A 20,382-nucleotide genomic window follows, 5' to 3' on the forward strand; every position below is an offset into this window, starting at 1 on the left:
CAATCCTTCCCAGTATCAGGGTCTTTTCAAATGAGTCAAATCTTTGTATGAGGTGGCCAGAGTATTGGAGTTACAGCTTCAACATCAGTCCTTCCAATGAACACCCAGGACTGATCTCCTTTAGGATATACTGGTTGGATCTCCTTGCAGTCCAAGGGACTCTCAAGAGTCTTCTCCAACACCAGCATTCAAAAATATCAGTTCTTTGGCACTCAGCTTTCTTCACAGTCCAACTCTCACATCCATACATAACTGCTGGAAAAACCATAGCTTTGACTAGATGGAATTTGGTTGGCAAAGTAATGTCTCTGCTTTTTAATATGCTATCTAGTTTGGTCATAACTTTCCTTGCAAGGAGTAAGCGTCTTTTAATTTCATGGATGCAATCGCCATCTGCTGTGATTTTGGAGCCTCCCCCCCAAAAAATGTCTGACACTGTTTCCACTGTTTCCCCATCAATTACCCATGAAGTGGTGGGACCAGATGCCATGATCTTAGTTTTCTGAATGTTGAGCTTTAAGCCAACTTCTTCACTCTCCTCTTTCACTTTCATCAAGAGGCTCTTTAGTTCCTCTTGACTTTCTGCCATAAGGGTGGTGTCATCTGCATATCTGAAGTTATTCACATTTCTCCCGGCAATCTTGATTCCAGCTTGAGCTTCTTCCAGCCCAGCATTTCTCATGAGATACTCTGCATGTAAGTTAAATAAGCAGGGTGACAATATAAAGCCTTGACAGATTCCGTTTCCTATTTGGTACCTGTCTGCTGTTCCATGTCCAGTTCTAACTGTTGCTTCCTGACCTGCATACAGGTTTCTCAAGAGACAGGTCAGGTGGTCTGGTATGCCCATCTCTCTCAGATTTTCCACAGTTTGTTGTGATCCACACAGTCAAAGGCTTTGGCATAGTCTATAAAGCAGAAATAGATGTTTTTCTGGAACTCTCTTGCTTTTTCGATTATCCAGCAGATGTTGGCAATTTGATCTCTGGTTCCTCTGCCTTTTCTAAAACCAGCTTGAACATCTGGAAGTTCACGGTTCATGTATTACTGAAGCCTAGCTTGGAGAATATTGAGCATTACCTTACTAGCGTGTGAGATGAGTGCAATTGTGCAGTAGTTTGAGCATTCTTTGGCATTGCCTTCCTTTGGGATTGTAATGAAAACTGACCTTTTCCAGTCCTGTGACCACTGCTGAGTTTTCCATATTTGGTGACATATTGAGTGCAGCACTTTCACAGCATCATCCTTCAAGATTTGAAATAGCTCAACTGGAATTCCATCACCTCCACTAGCTTTGTTCATAGTGATGCTTTCTAGGACCACTTGACTTCACATTTCAGGATGTCTGGCTCTAGGTGAGTGATCGCACCATCGTGATTATCTGGGTCGTGAAGATCTTTTTTGTACAGTTTTTCTTTGTATTCTTGCCATCTCTTCTTTATATCTTCAGCTTCTGTTAGGTCCATACCGTTTCTGTCCTTTATCGAGCCCATCTTTGCATGAAATGTTCCCTTGGTATCTCTAATTTTCTTGAAGAGATCTCTAGTCTTTTCCATTCTGTTGTTTTCCTCTATTTCTTCGCATTGATCTTTGAGGAAGGCTTTCTTATCTCTCCTTGCTATTCTTTGGAACTGTGCATTCAAATGGGTATATCTTTCCTTTTCACCTTTGCTTTTTGCTTCTCTTCTTTTCACAGCTATTTGTAAGGGCTCCTCAGATAGCCATTTTGCTTTTTTGCATTTCTTTTCCATGGGAATGGTGTCGATCCCTGTCTCCTGTACAATGTCACAAACCTCCATCCATCGTTCATCAGGCACTCTGTCTATCTGATCTGCTGCTGCTGCTGCTAAGTCACTTCAGTCGTGTCCGACTCTGTGCGACCCCATAGACGGCAGTCCACCAGGCTCCTCCATCCCTGGGATTCTCCAGGCAAGAACACTGGAGTGGGTTGCCATTTCCTTCTCCAATGCATGAAAGTGAAAAGTGAAAGTGAAGTCGCTCAGTCGTGTCCGATTCTTAGCGACCCCATGGACTTCAGCCCACCAGGCTCCTCTGTCCGTGGTACTCTCCAGGCAAAAGTACTGGAGTGGGTTGCCATTGCCTTCTCTCTATCTGATCTACTGACTGTAAATTTGTTCACTTGGACTTAGGTTATTATCAACTGTTATGTTTGCGTGTATATATACATATATATAGGACTTCCCTGGTGGCTCAGACAGTAAAGCGTCTGCTTACAATGTGGGGAACCCGGGTTCGAACCCTGGGTCAAGAAGATCCTCTGAAGAAAGAAATGGCAACCCACTCCATTACTCTTGCTTGGAAAATCTCATGGACAGAGGAGTTGTAAGGCTACAGTTCATGGGGTCACAAAGAGTCGGACACAACTGAGTGACTTCACTTCAGTTTATACATGTGTATATGTATATATACACGTGTGTGTGTGTGTGTGTGTGTGTGTGTGTGCATGAATTCTCTCTTGAAAGGGAAAAGTGAAAATGTTAGTTGCTCAGTCGTGTCTGACTTTGTGATCCAGTGGACTGTAGCCTGCCAGTCTCCTCTGTCCATGGAATTTTCCAGACAAGAATACTGGAGTGGGTATCCATTCCCTTCTCTAGGGGGTCTTCCCAATTTAGGAATAGAACATGAGTGGTAAAGCTACAAAGTAACATGACTGACGAAAAATGTAGCACACTTTGTTCATCCAAATTAATGTCTCCCATTCAAAGAAGCTACCTGTGAGAAATTAAATACTTAATGCAATACAGCCATTGTTCAGAACACCTCTTTGGGATTTTTTTCTGTTTATTTTGCAGTGATAAGTCTTTGAGAACTGATTCAGTTTTTGAAACAGTGAAGTTGTGATTTGAGCCCGTGAATAGTTGCGTGATATAGCTTGCAATAAAAATATATTTATTTTTACTTCTGTCTCATTTTTTAGAGTGACTATTAAATGATAAATCTATGTATTCTTTTAATACACTTCTCATGATGAATCTGGAATGCATGTGCAGGATTTCTTCAAAATATTTTGAGCCTAGGATTAAGGATAAAATTTTAAAAAGAATTAAACCTCTAAAAGGATTAACACTTATTTGGAAGACTACTTTTTGGTAGCTTAAAAATCCTTCTCATTTCTGAGAAAACAAATCACCAAATAAATAATGAATACATAGAAATATTTTACCGTTCAACACAGGCAGAAAGTCTGGAGCAATGGTTAGAAGCAGGGGCATCATGACCCCCAACCACATATAAGAATCCATTGTATGTTGCAACTCCTACACCTCCACGTCTTTTGGACATTGGAGCACACAGACTCCACTTGTTAGTGTGTGGGTCAAAATATTCCATAGATTTGAGGCAGGAACTTCCATCACGTCCACCAATAGCATATAGCCTAGAATAAAGACAGAAGTGTATGTTTGTGTGTATATTTGCACATAGAATGAAAGTGAAAATATACTGCACACAGAATTTGACTGTGTATTCTACTCCCTCAGTATTTTATAGCAAAAGGCCTGAATTTGTGAAGGCATTTGTTAAAGTTTATCTTACCCCAAACCTACCTGCTTCATAATTGTTTTGAAAGTTTCTTTGATATAATAGATTAAAGTTTTATATGGGAAATGAACTACAGAGAAAGGAAAGAGATAACAAAAGCATTTGTAGTATTTGTCTACTAAACCGCAATAAAGATGAACATTTTTAAAGATGGTAAGATCTTTCAAAAACCCAAATTCAGGAGCCTTACAATTTTAGCTATATTTAATTGCCTAGCATTAGACTCTCTATTGCTTTAGTGAACTACTGGTTTTTTAGTGTAAAAAAACCATTTGTAACTAAGAAGATATTAATTTAACAAATAACTAAGGCAATAGGATAAAACCTAGAAACCAGATTTTTTCCTAGGAAGATGTATTATCTGTAACATTTCTCTCATAAATTTTAAAATGCCAATTCTTTTGATTAGCAGTGTTTTTAATTTGTTATTGTTGTTCAGTTGCTAACTCGTGGCCTACTCTTTGTGACCCTATGGACTGTAGCACACCAGGCTTCCCTGTCCTTCACTATCTCCTGGAGTCCACTCAAACTCATGTCCATTGAGTCGCTGATGCCATCCAACCATCTCATATTTGTCATTGCCTTCTCCTCCTGCCTTCAATCTTTCCCAGCATCAGGGTCTTTTCAAGTGAGTCAGCTCTTCACATCAGGTGACCAAAGTATTGGAGTTTCAGCTTCAGCATCAGTCCTTCCAATGAGTATTCAGGGTTGATTTCCTTTAGGCTTGACTGGTTGGATCTCCTTGATGTCCAGGAGACTCTCTTCTCCAGCCCCACAGTTCAAAAGCATCAATTCTTTGGCACTCAGCCTTTTTTTATGCACAAACTCTCACAGCCATATATGATTACTGGAAAAACCATAGCTTTGACTATACAGATTTCTGTCAGCAAAATGATATCTCTGCTTTTTAATGTGCTGTCTAGTTGTGTCTTTTAATTTCATGGCTGCAGTCATCAACCATAGTGATTTTGGAGCCCCCCAAAATGAATTTTGTCACTGTTTCCATTTTTTCCTCACCTATTTGCCCTGAAGTGATGGGATCAGATGCCATGATCTTCATTCTTTGAATGCTGAGTTTTAAGCCAGCTTTTTCACTTTCCTCTTTCACCCTCATCAAGAGGCCCTTTAGTTCCTGTTTGCTTTCTGCCATTAGAGTGCTATCATCTGCACATCTGATGTTGTTGATATTTCTCCCAGCAATCTTGACTCCAGCTTGTGATTCATCCAGCCCAGCATTTTGCATGATGAACTCTGTATGGAGGGGGCTTTCCTGATAGCTCGCTCAGCTGGTAAGAATCATCCTGCAATGCAGGAGACCCACTCCAGTAGAACTGCCTGGAGAATTCTATGGACAGAGGAGACTGACAGGCTACAGTCCATGGGGTCACAAAGAGTCAGACACGACTGAGCGACTTTCACTTCACTCTGCACAGAAATCAAATAAGCAGGGTGACAATACACAGCCTTGACATACTCCTTTCTTAATTTTGAACCAGTCCATTGTTTCATGTCCGGTTCTAACTGTTGCTTCTTGACCTGCATATAGGTTTCTCAGGAGTCAGGTAAGGTGGTCTGGTATTCTTATCCCTTTAAGAATTTTCTACAGTTTGTTGTGATCCACACAGTCAAAGGCTTTTGTGTATCCAACGAAGCAGAAGTAGATGTTTTTCTGACATTCTTTTTAGTCTAATTTAAATTTAATCCCACATCAATAGAGAAGATCAACATTTATTAAACTATATGCCTATAACTGTCCTTCATGCTCATTTGTGAACAATAGCAAGTTAGCAAGACAAAATTAAATTATTTAAATTCAATTATTTCAGCCTCTTCTGTAATAGGTAGGAAGGAGATTGCTACTGAGTCACTGGATATCATTCAGGTTAGGCTAGAGATAATCAGATTTAGGAGTGTTTTAAATCCTAAAACACTGTAAGTCTGGGTTTCCTGTTAACCACAGACACTTCTTACTTTATGTGCAAGGTGCTAAAAACCATCTGCATTGAAATTTCTATTGAACCCAATTATATGATGATATACTGACTTTATGAATAGTCAATACAGACATACAAGACTGTCTCCTGCCACTGACCCATCCTGGTGTCTGAAATTTTCATCATTCAAGTTCCTCCTATATGCTTGTCATTATCTCCAAAGATCCCTTTTCAGAAATCACACAATTACCAGTTACCTGCAAGAAGAATAATTCAAGCTTGTAGAAACCTCTAATATCATCAAGTTTCAATATATTATTTTCTCTCATAGGAAAGTGATCAGAAAGTAGGAAAGATTCAGAAAGATGGGACTAGCTATAATTCTAGAACAATTAGGAGAGTGAGTTATAAAGAGAAAAAAAGACTTGGCATATTACAAAACAGACTGAAGTTTTGATAAGCTAAGAATAAGTTATAACCAAAAAATGGTAGCTTCTTGAAGGTAAGCGGAGAAGGCAATGGCAATCCACTCCAGTACTCTTGCCTGGAAAATCCTCTGGATGGAGGACCCTGGTTGGCTGCAGTCCGTGGGGTCGCTAAGAGTCATACACGACTGAGGGACTTCACTTTCACTTTTCACTTTCATGCATTGGAGAAGGAAATGGCAACCCACTCCAGTGTTCTTGCCTGGAGAATCCCAGGGATGAGGGAGCCTGGTGGGCTGCCATCTATGGGGTCGCACAGAGTTGGACACAACTGAAGTGACTTAGCAGCAGCAGCAGCAGCAGGAGGGTAAGATTGAAACTGGCTTGCTTAAAAAAGTGCTTCTCAAATTTAATGTGTAATACAAGTTACTTGAGGATCTTCTTAAAATGTCTATTTTGATTCAGAAGGTCTGGGCTGGGGCTAAGATTCAGCATTTCTAAATAGATCTCAAGTAGTAATGTTACTGCTGGTCTCAGGATATTTAATTAAGTGTTCATTTTAGATAAACATTTTCCATCATAATGAAGGGAGAGTTCCAGCAAAGGCCTTTTAGTATCCATTACTAGGATGTCCTAGTCACTGGAAATGTTTATTGGTAGGTGTATCACATCACTGAAGTGCTCTACTACATGAAATGGGAACAAAAGCATGCATGTTTGGCTCTACTCACTTATTGTTTAATGCGACTACACCAACTGTGCTTCTAGGAGTTGACATACTGGCCACATAATTCCACTGACGTCCCTCAGGGTCCCATCTTTCTACAGTATTTAGATAACTCCATCCATCATGGCCACCAACAGCATACATTGGTCCTTCAAGTGTGGCCACACCTAAAGAATAAAAATAGCATGAGAGCTCACCTAGGTTGGGCATATATAATGGATATTGTTTCATTTTACAAGGAAGTGACTACTTAAAATTTTGTTTTTTTAATCTATTAATGGTTTTGTAAATAACCATTTAATGAATAATTTGCCAATCTTCATTTGAAACTAAATATGGTCTTTTAACCCTAGGAAATATCATGGAAGGGTATCATGGTTATAATGCTAAAGTCATAGAAAGTAGACGAACACACCATTTCTTGGCATTAACAGAAAAAGGAAGATGATTTTTCTCTGTCACAGTTTCAATGTCATTTTTTAAAAATAAAGGATAGATGAGATATGATACTGAATCTTAGATAAATACTAGAACTGTCGACTAAGTCTGATAGACCTTTCTAATCTCTTATTTTTATTAAAGGGATAAAAATGATTCCCATAAGACATCTCAGTAGACAGGGGGTTTTGAGGTTTAGTTAGAAATTTGTTTTATTCAGTTCAGTTGCTCAGTCGTCTCCAACTCTTTGTGACCCCATGGACTGCAGCATGCCAGGCCATCCTGTCCATCACCAACTCCAGAGTTTACTCAAACTCATGTCCATTGAGTCGGTGATGACATCCAACCATCTCACCTTTGTCATCCCCTTCTTCACCCACCTTCAATCTTTCCCAGTATAAGGGTCTTTTCAAATGTGTCAGTGCTTCAAATTAGGTGGCCAAGTATTGGAGTTTCAGCTTCAGCATCAGTACTTCCAATGAATATTCAGGACTGATTTTCATTAGGATGGACTGGTTGGATCTCCTTGCTGTCCCAGGGGCTCTCAAGGGTCTTCTCCAATACCACAGTTCAAAAGCATCAGTTCTTCCATGCTCAGCTTTCATTATAGTCCAACTCTCATATCTTACATGCCTACTTGAAAAACCATAACTTTGACTAGACAGACATTTGTTGGCAAAGGAATGTCTCTGCTTTTTAATACGCTGTCTACATTGGTCATAACTTTTCTTCCAAGAGCAAGCAATTTTTAATTTCATGGCTGCAGACACCATCTGCAGTGATTTTGGAGCCCCGAAAAATAAAGTCTGTCACTTTTTCCACTGTTTCCCCATCTATTTGCCATGAAGTAATGAGACCAGATGCCATGATCTTAGTTTTTTGAATGTTTAGTTTTAAGCCAACTTTTTCACTCTCCTCTTTCACAATCATCAAGAGGCTATTTAGTTCTTCTTCAATTTCTGCCATAAGGATTGTGTCATCTGCATATCTGAGGATATTGATATTTATCCCAGCAATCTTGATTCCAGCTTGTGCTTCATCCAGTTCAGCATTTCTCATGATGTACTCTGCATATAAGTTCAATAAGCCAGGTGACAACACAAAGCCTTGTCATACCCCTTTCCCGATTTGGAATCAGTCTACTGTTCCATGTACAGTTCTAACCGTTGCTTCTTGACCTGCATGTAGATTTTTCAGGAGACAGGTCAGATTGTCTGGTATTCCTACCTCTTGAAGAATTTTCCACAGATTATTGTAATCCACACAGTCAAAGACTCTGGCGTAGTAAATAAAGCAGAAGTAGATTTTTTTTTTCTGGAACTCTCTTTCTTTTTCTATGATCCAATGGATGTTGGCAATTTGATCTCTGGTTCATCTGCCTTTTCTAAAACCAGCTTGAACATCTGGAAGTTCATGGTTCACATATTGTTGAGCTTGGCTTGGAGAATTTTGAGCATTCCTTTGTTAGAGATACCAAGGGAACATATCATGCAAAGATGGGCTCAATAAAGGAGAAAAATGGTAGAGACCTAACAGAAGCAAAAGATATTAAGAAGAGGTGGCAAGAATACACAGAAGAACTGTACAAAAAAGAACTTCACAACCCAGATAGATAATCACGATGGTGTGATCACTCACCTAGAGCCAGACATCCTGGAATGTGAAGTCAAGTGGGCCTTCGGAAGCATCACTATGAACAAAACTAGTGGAGGTGACGGAATTCCAGTTGAGCTAATTTAAATCCTGAAAGATGACGCTGTGAAAGTGATGCACTCAATATGCCAGCAAATACGGAAAACTCAGCAGTGCCCACAGGACTTGAAAAGGTCAGTTTTCATTCCAATCCCAAAGAATGCTCAAACTACTGCACAATTGCACTTATCTCACACGCTAGTAATGCTCAAAATTCTCCAAAACAGGCTGCAGCAATACGTGAACCATGAACTTCCAGATGTTCAAGCTGGTTTTAGAAAAGCCAGAGGAACCAGAGATCAAATTGCCAACATCTGCTGGATCATCGAAAAAGCAAGAGAGTTCCAGAAAAAACATCTGTTTCTGCTTTACTGACTATGCCAAAGCCTTTGACTGTGTGGATCACAATAAACTGTGGAAAATCCTGAAAGAGATGGGCATACCATACTACCTGACCTGCCTCTTGAGAAACCTGTATGCAGGTCAGGAAGCAACAGTTAGAATTGGACATGGAACAACAGACTGGTTCCAAATAGGAAAAGGAGTCTGTCAAGGCTGTATATTGTCACCCTGCTTATTTTACTTATATGCAGAATACATCATGAGAAACGCTGGGCTGGAAGAAGCACAAGCTGGAATCAAGATTGTCGGGAGAAATATCAATAACCTCAAATATGCAGATGACACCACCCTTATGGCAGAAAGTGAAGAAGAACTAAACAGCCTCTTGATGAAAGTGAAAGAGAAGAGTGAACAAGTTGGCTTAAAGCTCAACATTCAGAAAACTAAGATCATGGCATCGGGTCCCATCACTTCATGGGAAATAGATGGGGAAACATTGGAAACAGTGGCTGACTTTATTTTTCTGGGCTCCAAAGTCACAGCAGATGGCGATTGCAGCCATGAAATTAAAAGACGCTTACTCCTTGGAAGGAAAGTTATGACCAACCTAGACAGCATATTAAAAAGCAGACATAACTTTGCCAACAAAGTCCCGTCTAATCAAGGCTATGGTTTTTCCAGTGGTCATGTATTGATGTGAGAGCTGGAGTATAAAGAAAGCTGAGTGCCATAGAATTGATGCTTTTGAACTGTGGTGTTGGAGAAGACTCTTGAGAGTCCCTTTGACTGCAAGGAGATCCAACTAGCCCATCCTAAAGGAGATCAGTCCTGGGTGTTCATTGGAAGGAATGATGTTGAAGCTGAAACTCGAATACTTTGGTCACCTGATGCAAAGAGCTGACTCATTTGAAAAGTCCCTGATGCTGGGAAAGATTGAGGGCAGGAGGAGAAGGGGACGACAGAGGATGAGATGGTTGGATGGCATCACCGACTCGAAGGACATGGGTTTGGATGGACTCCGGGAGTTTGTGATGAACAGGGAGTCCTGGCGTGCTGCGGTTCATGGGGTCGCAAAGAGTCGGACACGACTGAACTGAACTGAACTTGCTAGCATGTGAGATGAGTGCAATTATGAGGTAGTTTGAGCATTCTTTGGCATTGCCTTTCTGTGGGATTGGAATGAAAACTGACATTTTCCAGTCTTGTGGCCACTGCTGGGTTTTTCAAATTTGCTGGCGTATTGAGTGCAGCACTTTCACAACATCATCATTTAGGATTTGAAATGGCTCACCTGGAATTCTATCACCTCCACTAGTTTTGTTCATAGTGATGCTTCTTAAAGCCCCCTTGACTTCGCATTCTAGGATGTCTGGCTCTAGATGAGTGATCGCACCATCATAATTATCTGGGTCATGAAGATCTTTTTGTATAGTTCTTCTGTTTCTTCTTGCCACCTCTTCTTAATATCTTCTGCTTTTGTTAAGTCCATACAATTTCTGTCCTTTAATGAACCCATCTTTGCATGAAATTTTCCCTTGGTATCTCTCATTTTTTTTTGAAGAGATCTCTAGTCTTTCCCATTCTATTATTTTCCTCTCTTCCTTTGCATTGATCACTGAGGAAGGGTTTCTTATCTCTCCTTGCACTTCTTTGGTACTCTGCATTCAAATCGGTATATCTTTCCTTTTCTCCTTTGCCTTTCCCTTCTCTTCCTTTCATAGCTATTTGTAAAGCCTCCTCAGACAACCATATTGCCTTTTTGCATTTCTCTTTCTTGGGGATGGCCTTGATCATTCCCTCTTGTACAATGTTATGAACCTGCGTCCTTTGTTCTTCAGGCACCATGTATATCAGATGTAATCCCTTGAATCTATTTGTCACTTCTACTGTGACAAGGGATTTGGTTTAGGTCATACCTGAATGGTCTAGTGGTTTTCCCTACTTTCTTCAATTTGAATCTGAATTTGGAAATAACGAGTTTGTGGTCTGAACGACAATCTGCTCCCAGTTTTTTTTGTTTTTGTTTTTGTTTTTGTTTTTGCTGATTGTATAGGGCTTCTCCATGTTTGGCTGCAAAGAATATAATCAATCTGATTTTTTCTATTGGATACTATGAATATCTCCTTTCTGTTTCTCATCTGCTCTGGGAATTCACGTTACTGGTTTCACCCACCACCTTCTTCACCATCTCAAATTGCCACCTACATTACCTCTCCTATCTCTTTAGCAATAGCAATTAAGAGTTTTATAATTTGCTTTGGTGTCTCTGTAAGATATGTTTTCTAAAAATCACAGTGACAGAACTGAGCTGAATAATTACATAGTCTATCATTTGATAGAATTTATCAGTTATATTGGGGCAAACAATACCCATCCTTGATATGTCACACTTTAGCTGTGTAAAACTTGGTTCTTTAAAAGCAATGCAATTATTCTTTTCTTAAAAAAACAAACTCTGTAGTATTGAAACATATGAAGTCTAGCATGAAGAAAAGAGGACCTTGACAAGCCATCAGGAGAATCAAAGTTCCTCACTGTTCAAGAAGTCTCTATTCCTTCTTAAACTTCTTGGGAACCTCTGGCTTAAGTATAAATTAGGACTGCTCTCAACGAAAGTGGTTTTTATAAATATCCCTGCCTTCAAACTGCATCCTAAGGCTTTTGCCTAAATATAGATTTGATTCTTATGAGAAGGGACACTATTAACTAAAGCACAGTGTCTCCCCATTAGCAAGTGTTCTTTTCTCTAAACTGACCTTAGAAGAAAACTTGCAGTTTCGTGCTCCTCAACAATGTATTCTTTCTAAAAGGTTTTATCCTTCCTGAAGTGGGGCCCCTTTAAAATACCAGTTGAATGGAGGTACAACTACAACAAGTATGACACCTGAAACAAGGAAAAACTTTCACAGGCTTTTACCATTTACTTAAGCTTTTCAGAATTTTCAGACATTTTAAATATAAGAGTATGACTAAATCTCAGTGATATGCACTTATTTAAGCTCTAGTAATTGTACAATCTTTATAAACTATACAACATTAAGCTCTTACCTAAGCCATGCCTGTGTGTTGACATGGGAGGCATCACTGTCCAGATTTTGCCAACTGGATTAAAACATTCCACAGTATTCAAAGTTTTTAAACCATCTCTTCCTCCCACAACATAGAGTTTGTTATCAATAACAGCAACTCCAAACTGAAGCCTACGCCCATTCATGGTGCCAATATGTAGCCAGCTGTTGGTCCGGAGGTCATATTTTTCAATTGTAGTGGTACCTTTTAAAGGGATATTGAACAATGCTAAAAACTACTTGTGTAAAATTTTTCATCATTCATATTATATTTATGTATCTATATTTATAGTATAGAATCAGTGATTGCAGTTCAAATTAAAATAAGTAGTCCAGATAATTCTCCAACATGTAAGACAAGGCAAGGATAGTATTTCACCACTTCTGAATTCAAATGGGAGAGTAAGAATAAAATAGTTTATTTAATATATATGGTTTATATGTTTATGATGACTTCTTCGGCTATAATATGCTACTGGTAGTATTAACACAGGTTCCAGACACCATATTTTACAACAAAAACTGCTTTGGAATCTATTACTAACTGTTTACACATCCATTATGGTTTTACTTACCTATGAACATTCAATATACTAATTTATGCCATTTTATTTTACTCAATTTGGTCTGTGTGTGTTGATTTAAAACACAATTGAGGATGGGGAACACATGTAAACCCATGGCTGATTCATGTCAATGTATGGCAAAAACCACTACAATATTGTAATTAGCCCCCAATTAAAATAAATAAATTTGTTTAAAAAAAACCACAATTGACTAAAGGGACAGAAAAGAAAATTCCTTTTAAATGGGCCTTCAGTGTTAATTCACATGATTCACATAATAGCATTTCTGTCCTTTATTGTGCCCATCTTTGCATGAAATGTTCCCTTGGTATCTCTAATTTTCTTGAAGAGATCTGCTTGAAATGAAAGCTAGGCTGTACTGATTACTAAAATTATGGAGGTATTAATGATGAAGTAAGTAGGAATTTGTACCAAGCCACATTAATCAGCTATATATAGAAGACTTACATTGAAATGATGTAGAAGTCTGCTTAAAGCCAAGTTATTTTTTCCAAACATTAAATAAAATATAAAAGATGAATTTACTCTATTTACTCTATATCTCATATCTGCATCTATGAACATATATGACTGATAGTTTTGTATCTTTAATTCTGAAATGTCTTTAGCCCATTTTCCTACTTCTGCAGTTGCTCCAACTAATCAAAATATAGATCATCTAGCTGGCTTATTATGGCAACTCTATATTTGATTGAAAAAGAGTTTTCTTTTTTTTAACGAATCTCTTTCTTTGGGACTCATTTCACTTTTTTTTTCTGTATTTATCAACTTTCTGCCCTAAAATGTTGCAAATATTGCTTCTTACTTCATTTCAAACTTCCTATTCAGCTCTCACTTATGATCTATTCAAGGGCGAACAAAATCAACTAAACTTTGTGGTATTGTTTGGAACGATAGTTCCTGCAGTTGTGAATATATCTAATTCAGTGATTTCCTCCATCTATTTTTAAAATGAACTTAAAAATCACTACATTAGCCTTTATTTGTTCCCTGCCATACTGTCTCTCAGAATTCATTATTTTAGTAAGTGAAAATTTACTGAATATCTGGCATGCACAAAAGCCTGAAGTTTAGCATTCAACCATTTAAAAATGTTGACTGTGTGATCATACTTACAACTTTTTAATGACTCTTTTAATATACACGGTAGGGGTTATAGTTAATTCCAGCCACTTGTGGGGTATCTATATTTAGCAACTAATTCCAAGTTAATTGTATGAGTCAAAAGGAAATTAAAGACTGAGGAAGTACTATATTTCCTAAACATCAAAATGTGAAAGTTCAAAAAGTATCTTAAAAAAATAAATAAAACGACACATTGTAAGAAAAGGCATACATATAGAATTTTTTAAAGAATGTAACTCGGTATGTTTTTTAAATGCAATACTGATTTACATAGATAAATGCTAGCACCTTAATATTTTTGCTTTATGTAGTTTTTTTTTCTCTTCTTTCTTTTTTTGCTCCTATGTGTTCACTCTGGTTTTTCAATTCTAAGACCCTCAAAGAGAGGGGTCAGTTTTGTTGTTGCTGCTATTTCATCTAAAATAGTGGCAATATATCAACAAAGAACATAAAATTTGAGTAATAATTCCCTGTCCAGTAGTTCTGAGATGCTTGCCCTTGGCATGGCTATCTAACCTTAAGAGCCTTAGTTTCCTCATCTCCAAAATTAAGGTAATAAAAATCCATCTTGTAACATTACTGTGACAATTAGAAATGATGTCTGCAAAATGCCAATCAAGGATCAGATATTCAAAAACAATCATTTTTACTATTATTGTAGTTTTCTGCAACTTCCCATAAAGCTTTTTATATTTTCATATACTAGGTAATTCAAGAGTCTCAAAAGGATGGCTTTACTTCTTCCCATATCAAACTGTGGTAGCAGAGTCAAGGGATTATAGTCTCACATTTCACTCATTTTTGTAAGCTATTAAAGAGTTGAAGATACATATTACCATCTTGTGTAATATATTCATTTGTGTAATGTTAACTTAAAAGATAAGAACCTGAAAAAATAACAAAAATAGTAAATAAACACAAAAACCAAACAAATAAACACAAGTTTTCCCATTTCTCACTCCACTAGTTGGACTTTTTTAAAATCAAATATTATAGAGACCCGTTTTTGCATTTTATACTTAGCACCCTTTTGATTTAATATCAAGCAAGACACTTTTTAAATTCTGTGAGTGTTCTTTCTATTCAACAAAATGCAATAAAATATCAAGTTGCTAGACTTGAAATCTATTATAACATTTTACTGTATTTGTTATTTTCTGAAGAACACTAGTTCTGTGAAATTACTCTACAACTTTGGAAAATAATTGCAGTTGTAAACTCCTGTTACACAGATTTATTATTAACTGACATATCTCCTATTTGGTCTTCCAGTTTCCAATTACACATACCAAAAGAAAAAAATAGGTTTCCAGAAGCATAGAACTTTGATTTTTGCATCATTGTCTACAAGGTGTCAAAACATTTCCGTGTATGATTTGGCAAATTTTAAGTGGGTTGATTTTAGTTCCTACACAGCCAATTCTTAATTACAAAATACTTCCCTCATTGTTTTGGCAACATGGTTCTATAGGTAGAAATCAATGTAAAGAGACAGAAGTGTGGGAAAAAATGTTTTAAGAAGTATTCGAGGTAGACATGATGGCTTCAGAAATTTTTCCCTATTCCTATTGAAAACAATTATTTTTTAAAATCATTATTTTTATTCCAGAATTGAATCTTGTTATCAACACTTCAAATTTATTTGTAAGTGTTCTTTGGTCATCTATCAGGAAACTGACAGCAAGAAATTAGAAGTCATTCTCCTATTTCTGTCAAAAAGCAAATTTGGAGGACCTTACCCCTTCCACTTACGATAAATCTATAAGTTCTCCCTGAACAGATCTTAGGTTGCAAAGTGAATACTGAAATTAAAAAAAAAAAATGCTGCCATAAGAGTCACAAAATACCCCAAATTGCCAATACAACCTTGTGAAAAAAAGAACAAAGCTAGATGTATCACCCTCCCAGACTTTAGACTATATCACAAAGCTAAAGCCATCAAAACAGCATGGAACCAACACCAAAACACATACAAAGATCAATGGTACAGAATAGAAAGTACAGAAATAAGCCCACAGGCACGATCAATTAATCTACGACAAAGGAGGCAAGCATATACAATGGAGAAAAGATAGTCTTCAACAAGTGGTGCTGAGAAAACTAAACAGCTACATGCAAAATAATGAGATAAGAACATTCCTTCATACCATATACAAAAATAAAATCAAAATGGTTTAAAGACCTAAATGTAATATCTGATACCATAAAACTCCTAGAAAAAAAAGCAGAACACTACTTGACATAAATCACAGCAATATTTTTTGGTTCCATCTCCTAAGGCAAAAGAAATAAAAGCAAAAACTAAACAAGTGGGTCTAATTAAGCTTAAAAGTTTTTGCACAGTGAAGGAAAACACCAACAAAATGAAAAGGCATCCTATGTAACGGGAGAAAATGTTTGCAAATAATGTGAAATACAAGAGGTCAATATCCAAAATATGTAAATAGCTCATACAATTCAATATAAAAAATCAAAAATGGGTAGAAGAAGTAAATAGACATTTTTCTAAAGAAGACAAATAGATAGTTAACTGGCAAATGAAAATATGCTTAGCATCACTAACTATTAAATAAAAGTAATCAAAACCACAATGAGATATCACTTCACACCTATCAGTTGACTATCATCAAAGTTTCCAAATAACAAATGAGGAGAGGATGTGGATAAAATGGAACACTTGTACACTATTGTTGGGAATATAAATTGGTATAACCACTATGGAAAACAGTATAAAGGTTCCTCAAAAACTAAAAATAAAACTATCATATGATCCAGAAATCCCGCTCTTGGGGTGTATATACAGAAAAACCAAAACACTGCATCAAAATTATATATGCACTACAATGTTCACAGGAGAACCATACACAATACTCAAGACATGGAAGAAACCCAAGTGTCATCAACAGACAAATGGATTAAAAAGATACAAGATATATATATATATATATATATATATATATATATATACACACACATACACACACAATGAAATATTATTCTGAGAAAAAAGAGGAAAATTCTGCCATTTACAGTAACATTGATGGGCCTAGACAATATTACGCTTAGTGAAGTGTGTCAGACAAAAATAAATCTGTACATGATATCACTTACATGTGAAATCCAAAAAAAATTGACACAAATGAATGTGTATCCAAAACAGAAAGAGATACACACATATATTATAGAAAACAAACATGTGGTCACTAAAAGTGAGAGAGAAGGAAGGAGGGACAAATTAGGGGTATGGGATTAACAGATACAACCTACTGTTAATAAAATGGACAAGTAGCAAGGATACATTTTATAGCACAGGGAATCACAGTCATTATCTTGTAATAACTTAGAGTATCATCTAAAAAAATACTGAATCACCATGCTCTACACCTGAAAATAATATAATAAGTCTATACTTCAATATAAATAAATTAAATTTATCATAGATAGCAAGATAATTTGCTGTCATGAGAGAAAAAGTACCTATTAACAGTTAAGGAAACTAATGAAAGGCTTATATCCCATAAGGCAATAGTTTAAAAAAAAAGGTGTAAGAAAATTTATATTACTTATTTATAAAAATTAGCTTTAGATGCACACATTTCAATATGGCTTTAATACCACCCTCACAATTTGGAGGTTGTTTAGAGTAATTAATTTGTTTCTGTTACCTTTCATAGCATCCATGCCTCCTACAGCATAAAGTGCTCCCACAGTTGATTTTCTGGGCCTTGTCCTAGGACTTTGCATCATGGGTCTTCTCTCAGGTAAGAGATGATACTTCATAGCTTCCATCAGGAGTTTCTGACATTCAAGATCACCAGTAAACATGGAGCTGTTTTCAAGATCTGCCAGTAACTGAAAAGTAATGATGCATGGTATATGAAGTAAAGAGCAGATCATTAGAAGTAGCATTTTCATTTATAAAATTTTGGAGGAAACTCAAGCTAATTCTAATGCATGTATTTTTATTTAATATTTTAAGTTACTTGAGTAAGATATTTTATGATTAAAAACCTCATGGTAGTAATTAATTTATTATCGCAAATTTATCTGACATACTATTCCTCATTTGAATATGTATTTTGCATACAATCTCCAGGAGTAAAAGTGAAAAAGCACTCATAAAATGTGTTACTGAAAGCGAAGTAAATGGCTGTGTCTGCACAAAGCAAGCATCTCCTGTCCTACTGCATGTAGCTAGAGAAACAATCAAAATTTTGGTTGATTTAAGGGAGGTAGCACAAACATGCCCAATTAAAGTAATATCACCATGGGGGCTACATCTTTATCATCAAATCAAAGCACAAAGTAGGTGCTTTTTATCTATATATGTACATGTATACACAGATAAGGAGAAGGCAATGGCAACCCACTCCAGTACTCTTGCCTGGAGAATCCCAGGGACTGGGGAGCCTGGTGGGCTGACATCTATGGGGTCGCACATAGTCAGACACGACTGAAGCAACTTAGCAGCAGCAGCAGCAGCAACACAGGTAAAGTTCATGTATTAGTACTTAGGTAGCTCATCTTCAGTAGTATATGATATCAATACTTTCTAACCAATATTGCCCAACAGATAATATGATCCCAATTTAATGAAATAAAATCTAGGTAAAGTATTATTCCTGAGACTAGTTGAGGAGAAGTTAAGAGCTTTTTTAGAACTTTTCCAAGGGTCATTTAGATTGGTTCTTAGAAGTTTGGAGTCCGCATTATCTATCATAGGACATTGTCAGGAACAGCAAGCAGGTTTTTGGAAAGGAGGTACTAATCTTACCCTATAAAACTTCCCTGGAGTTTCCTGTGTTGCACTGTTTAACCTCAGCTCTGTTCTTACCCTACTTGTTATCTCTGATGGATCACTGTTTTGACTTGGCTGGTGAGATTCCAGTTACTTCCTTTATGCATACACTGCTACAAACAGGTTTGAAAATTAGGCTATGTGATTTTTTTTTCCTTTTGAAAATATTATCCAGACATTTATCACCATGCTCTTCATATATTTCATTTCTAGAATATTTGTACAGGATCACTTTACCTACTACTACCATCATCAGGAAAAGTTCACACAGTCCCACATTCTAGGCATACTCAGGAGTAGGAATCCAAGGTGCCACTGTTTGGGCTGGAAATTTCTTGTTAGTCCAATAAAATAAGAAAAGTCTAAATTAAGCCCTTTGCTGAAAGAATGTTATATAGACTTAACAGCAGTATAAAATTAAGGGCTTCTGATCATGTACACCAGTGCACCTCAAATTTTTAAGAGTCATCTGAAAAACTTGCTAAAATACAGATTCTTTGGCTTCAGCTGCATAAATTGTTTCAGCAGGTTTGTGGTGGGGGCCTGAGAAGCTGAGTTTCAAACAAGTTTCCAGTCTTAAGAGTAAATATATACTGGGGGTTCCAAAGATGGCAGAGAATAAAGACCTGAACTCATCTCTTCTCCTGGGCACATGAAAATTACGACTATTTCCAGGATACTATTGATTTAAAAAAAGACCAGAACCTACCAGAAAAGATCATCTACAACTAAAGGTGTAAAAAAGGAAACACAAGTTGGGTAGGAGGGACAGAATCTTGGTATAGTCAAGAGCCGTAACTCTAGGGTGGGTGACCCACAAACAGGAGAATAATTATGACCCCCCAAAAGAGTGAGGGCTCTAAGCCCCACATTGGGCTCCCTAGCCCAGGTGTCCTGTACCAAGAAGACTCCAGACTATTTAGCTTTGAAGGCCAGTAAGGTTTATATTCATGAGATTCAGAGGGCTGTGGGAAATAGTGACTCTATACTTAAAGGGAACACACAAAATTTCACATGATCTGGGATCCAGGGGAAAAACAGGAACTTGAAAGGAGACAGGGGCAGAGCTACCAGCTGATTTTAGAGTCACCAGGAAAGGTAATAGACAGCTCACCTTAGAATCAGACATGGGCAGCAACCATTGTGGGAGTTCATTCTATCATGTGGACACTGGTCCTAGCAAGGGCCATTTTGGAAACTTCCCTTTAGCTTAATAGCCTTAGCAGCCAGACCTGCCCCCATCCAATAGACTATAGGCACTGATCCTGGGATGCCTCAGATGAAGCAACTAACTGAGCAGAGACATAACTCTACTCACCAGAAGATGTGGTGTACACACACACACACACACACACACACACACACACACACACACTGGAATACTACTCATTAAAAAAAAATTCCTATTTGCAATAACATGTATGGTCCTGGAGGGTGTTATGCTCAGTTTATATATATAACTGAAACAATCTGCCATACACTTGAAACTAACATAACATTGTAAATCAACTGTATTTCAATAAAAGTTGATTACTGACTATAATGATGCTCTAGTGCATCTGAAACTCTTTACTACGGTTTCAATCATAGTAGTTAATTACTCATGTTAGTCAGTAGGTTTTATCCAGAATCTAACACCTTCCTAGAGTCTCCTCTGGGATGCTACTGTAATAATTACTATCACC

The 20,382-nt window shown here is 37.3% G+C and overlaps 1 protein-coding gene across 3 annotated transcripts in view; it reads right to left on the reverse strand.

The window, feature by feature from the left end:
* Positions 1-20,382, reverse strand: part of KLHL4 (kelch like family member 4) — a 152,601-nt gene that overhangs the window by 25,706 nt on the left and 106,513 nt on the right. For 2 of the 3 annotated variants that reach the window (XM_081563773.1, XM_081563774.1), the window contains 4 exons: positions 17,565-17,751; positions 12,168-12,392; positions 6,652-6,814; positions 3,185-3,397 (listed from right to left, as the gene is read on the reverse strand). In XM_081563773.1, coding sequence (XP_081419899.1) covers positions 3,185-3,397; positions 6,652-6,814; positions 12,168-12,392; positions 17,565-17,751 — 788 coding nt within the window. Of the gene's footprint in view, positions 1-3,184; positions 3,398-6,651; positions 6,815-12,167; positions 12,417-17,564; positions 17,752-20,382 lie in introns of all 3 variants that reach the window. The other variant, XM_081563772.1, reaches the window with a different exon arrangement.

The sequence above is a fragment of the Giraffa tippelskirchi genome, chromosome X, assembly GCF_054371585.1.
Source record: "Giraffa tippelskirchi isolate mGirTip1 chromosome X, T2T-mGirTip1v1.2.pri, whole genome shotgun sequence".
Classification (NCBI taxonomy): domain Eukaryota; kingdom Metazoa; phylum Chordata; class Mammalia; order Artiodactyla; family Giraffidae; genus Giraffa; species Giraffa tippelskirchi.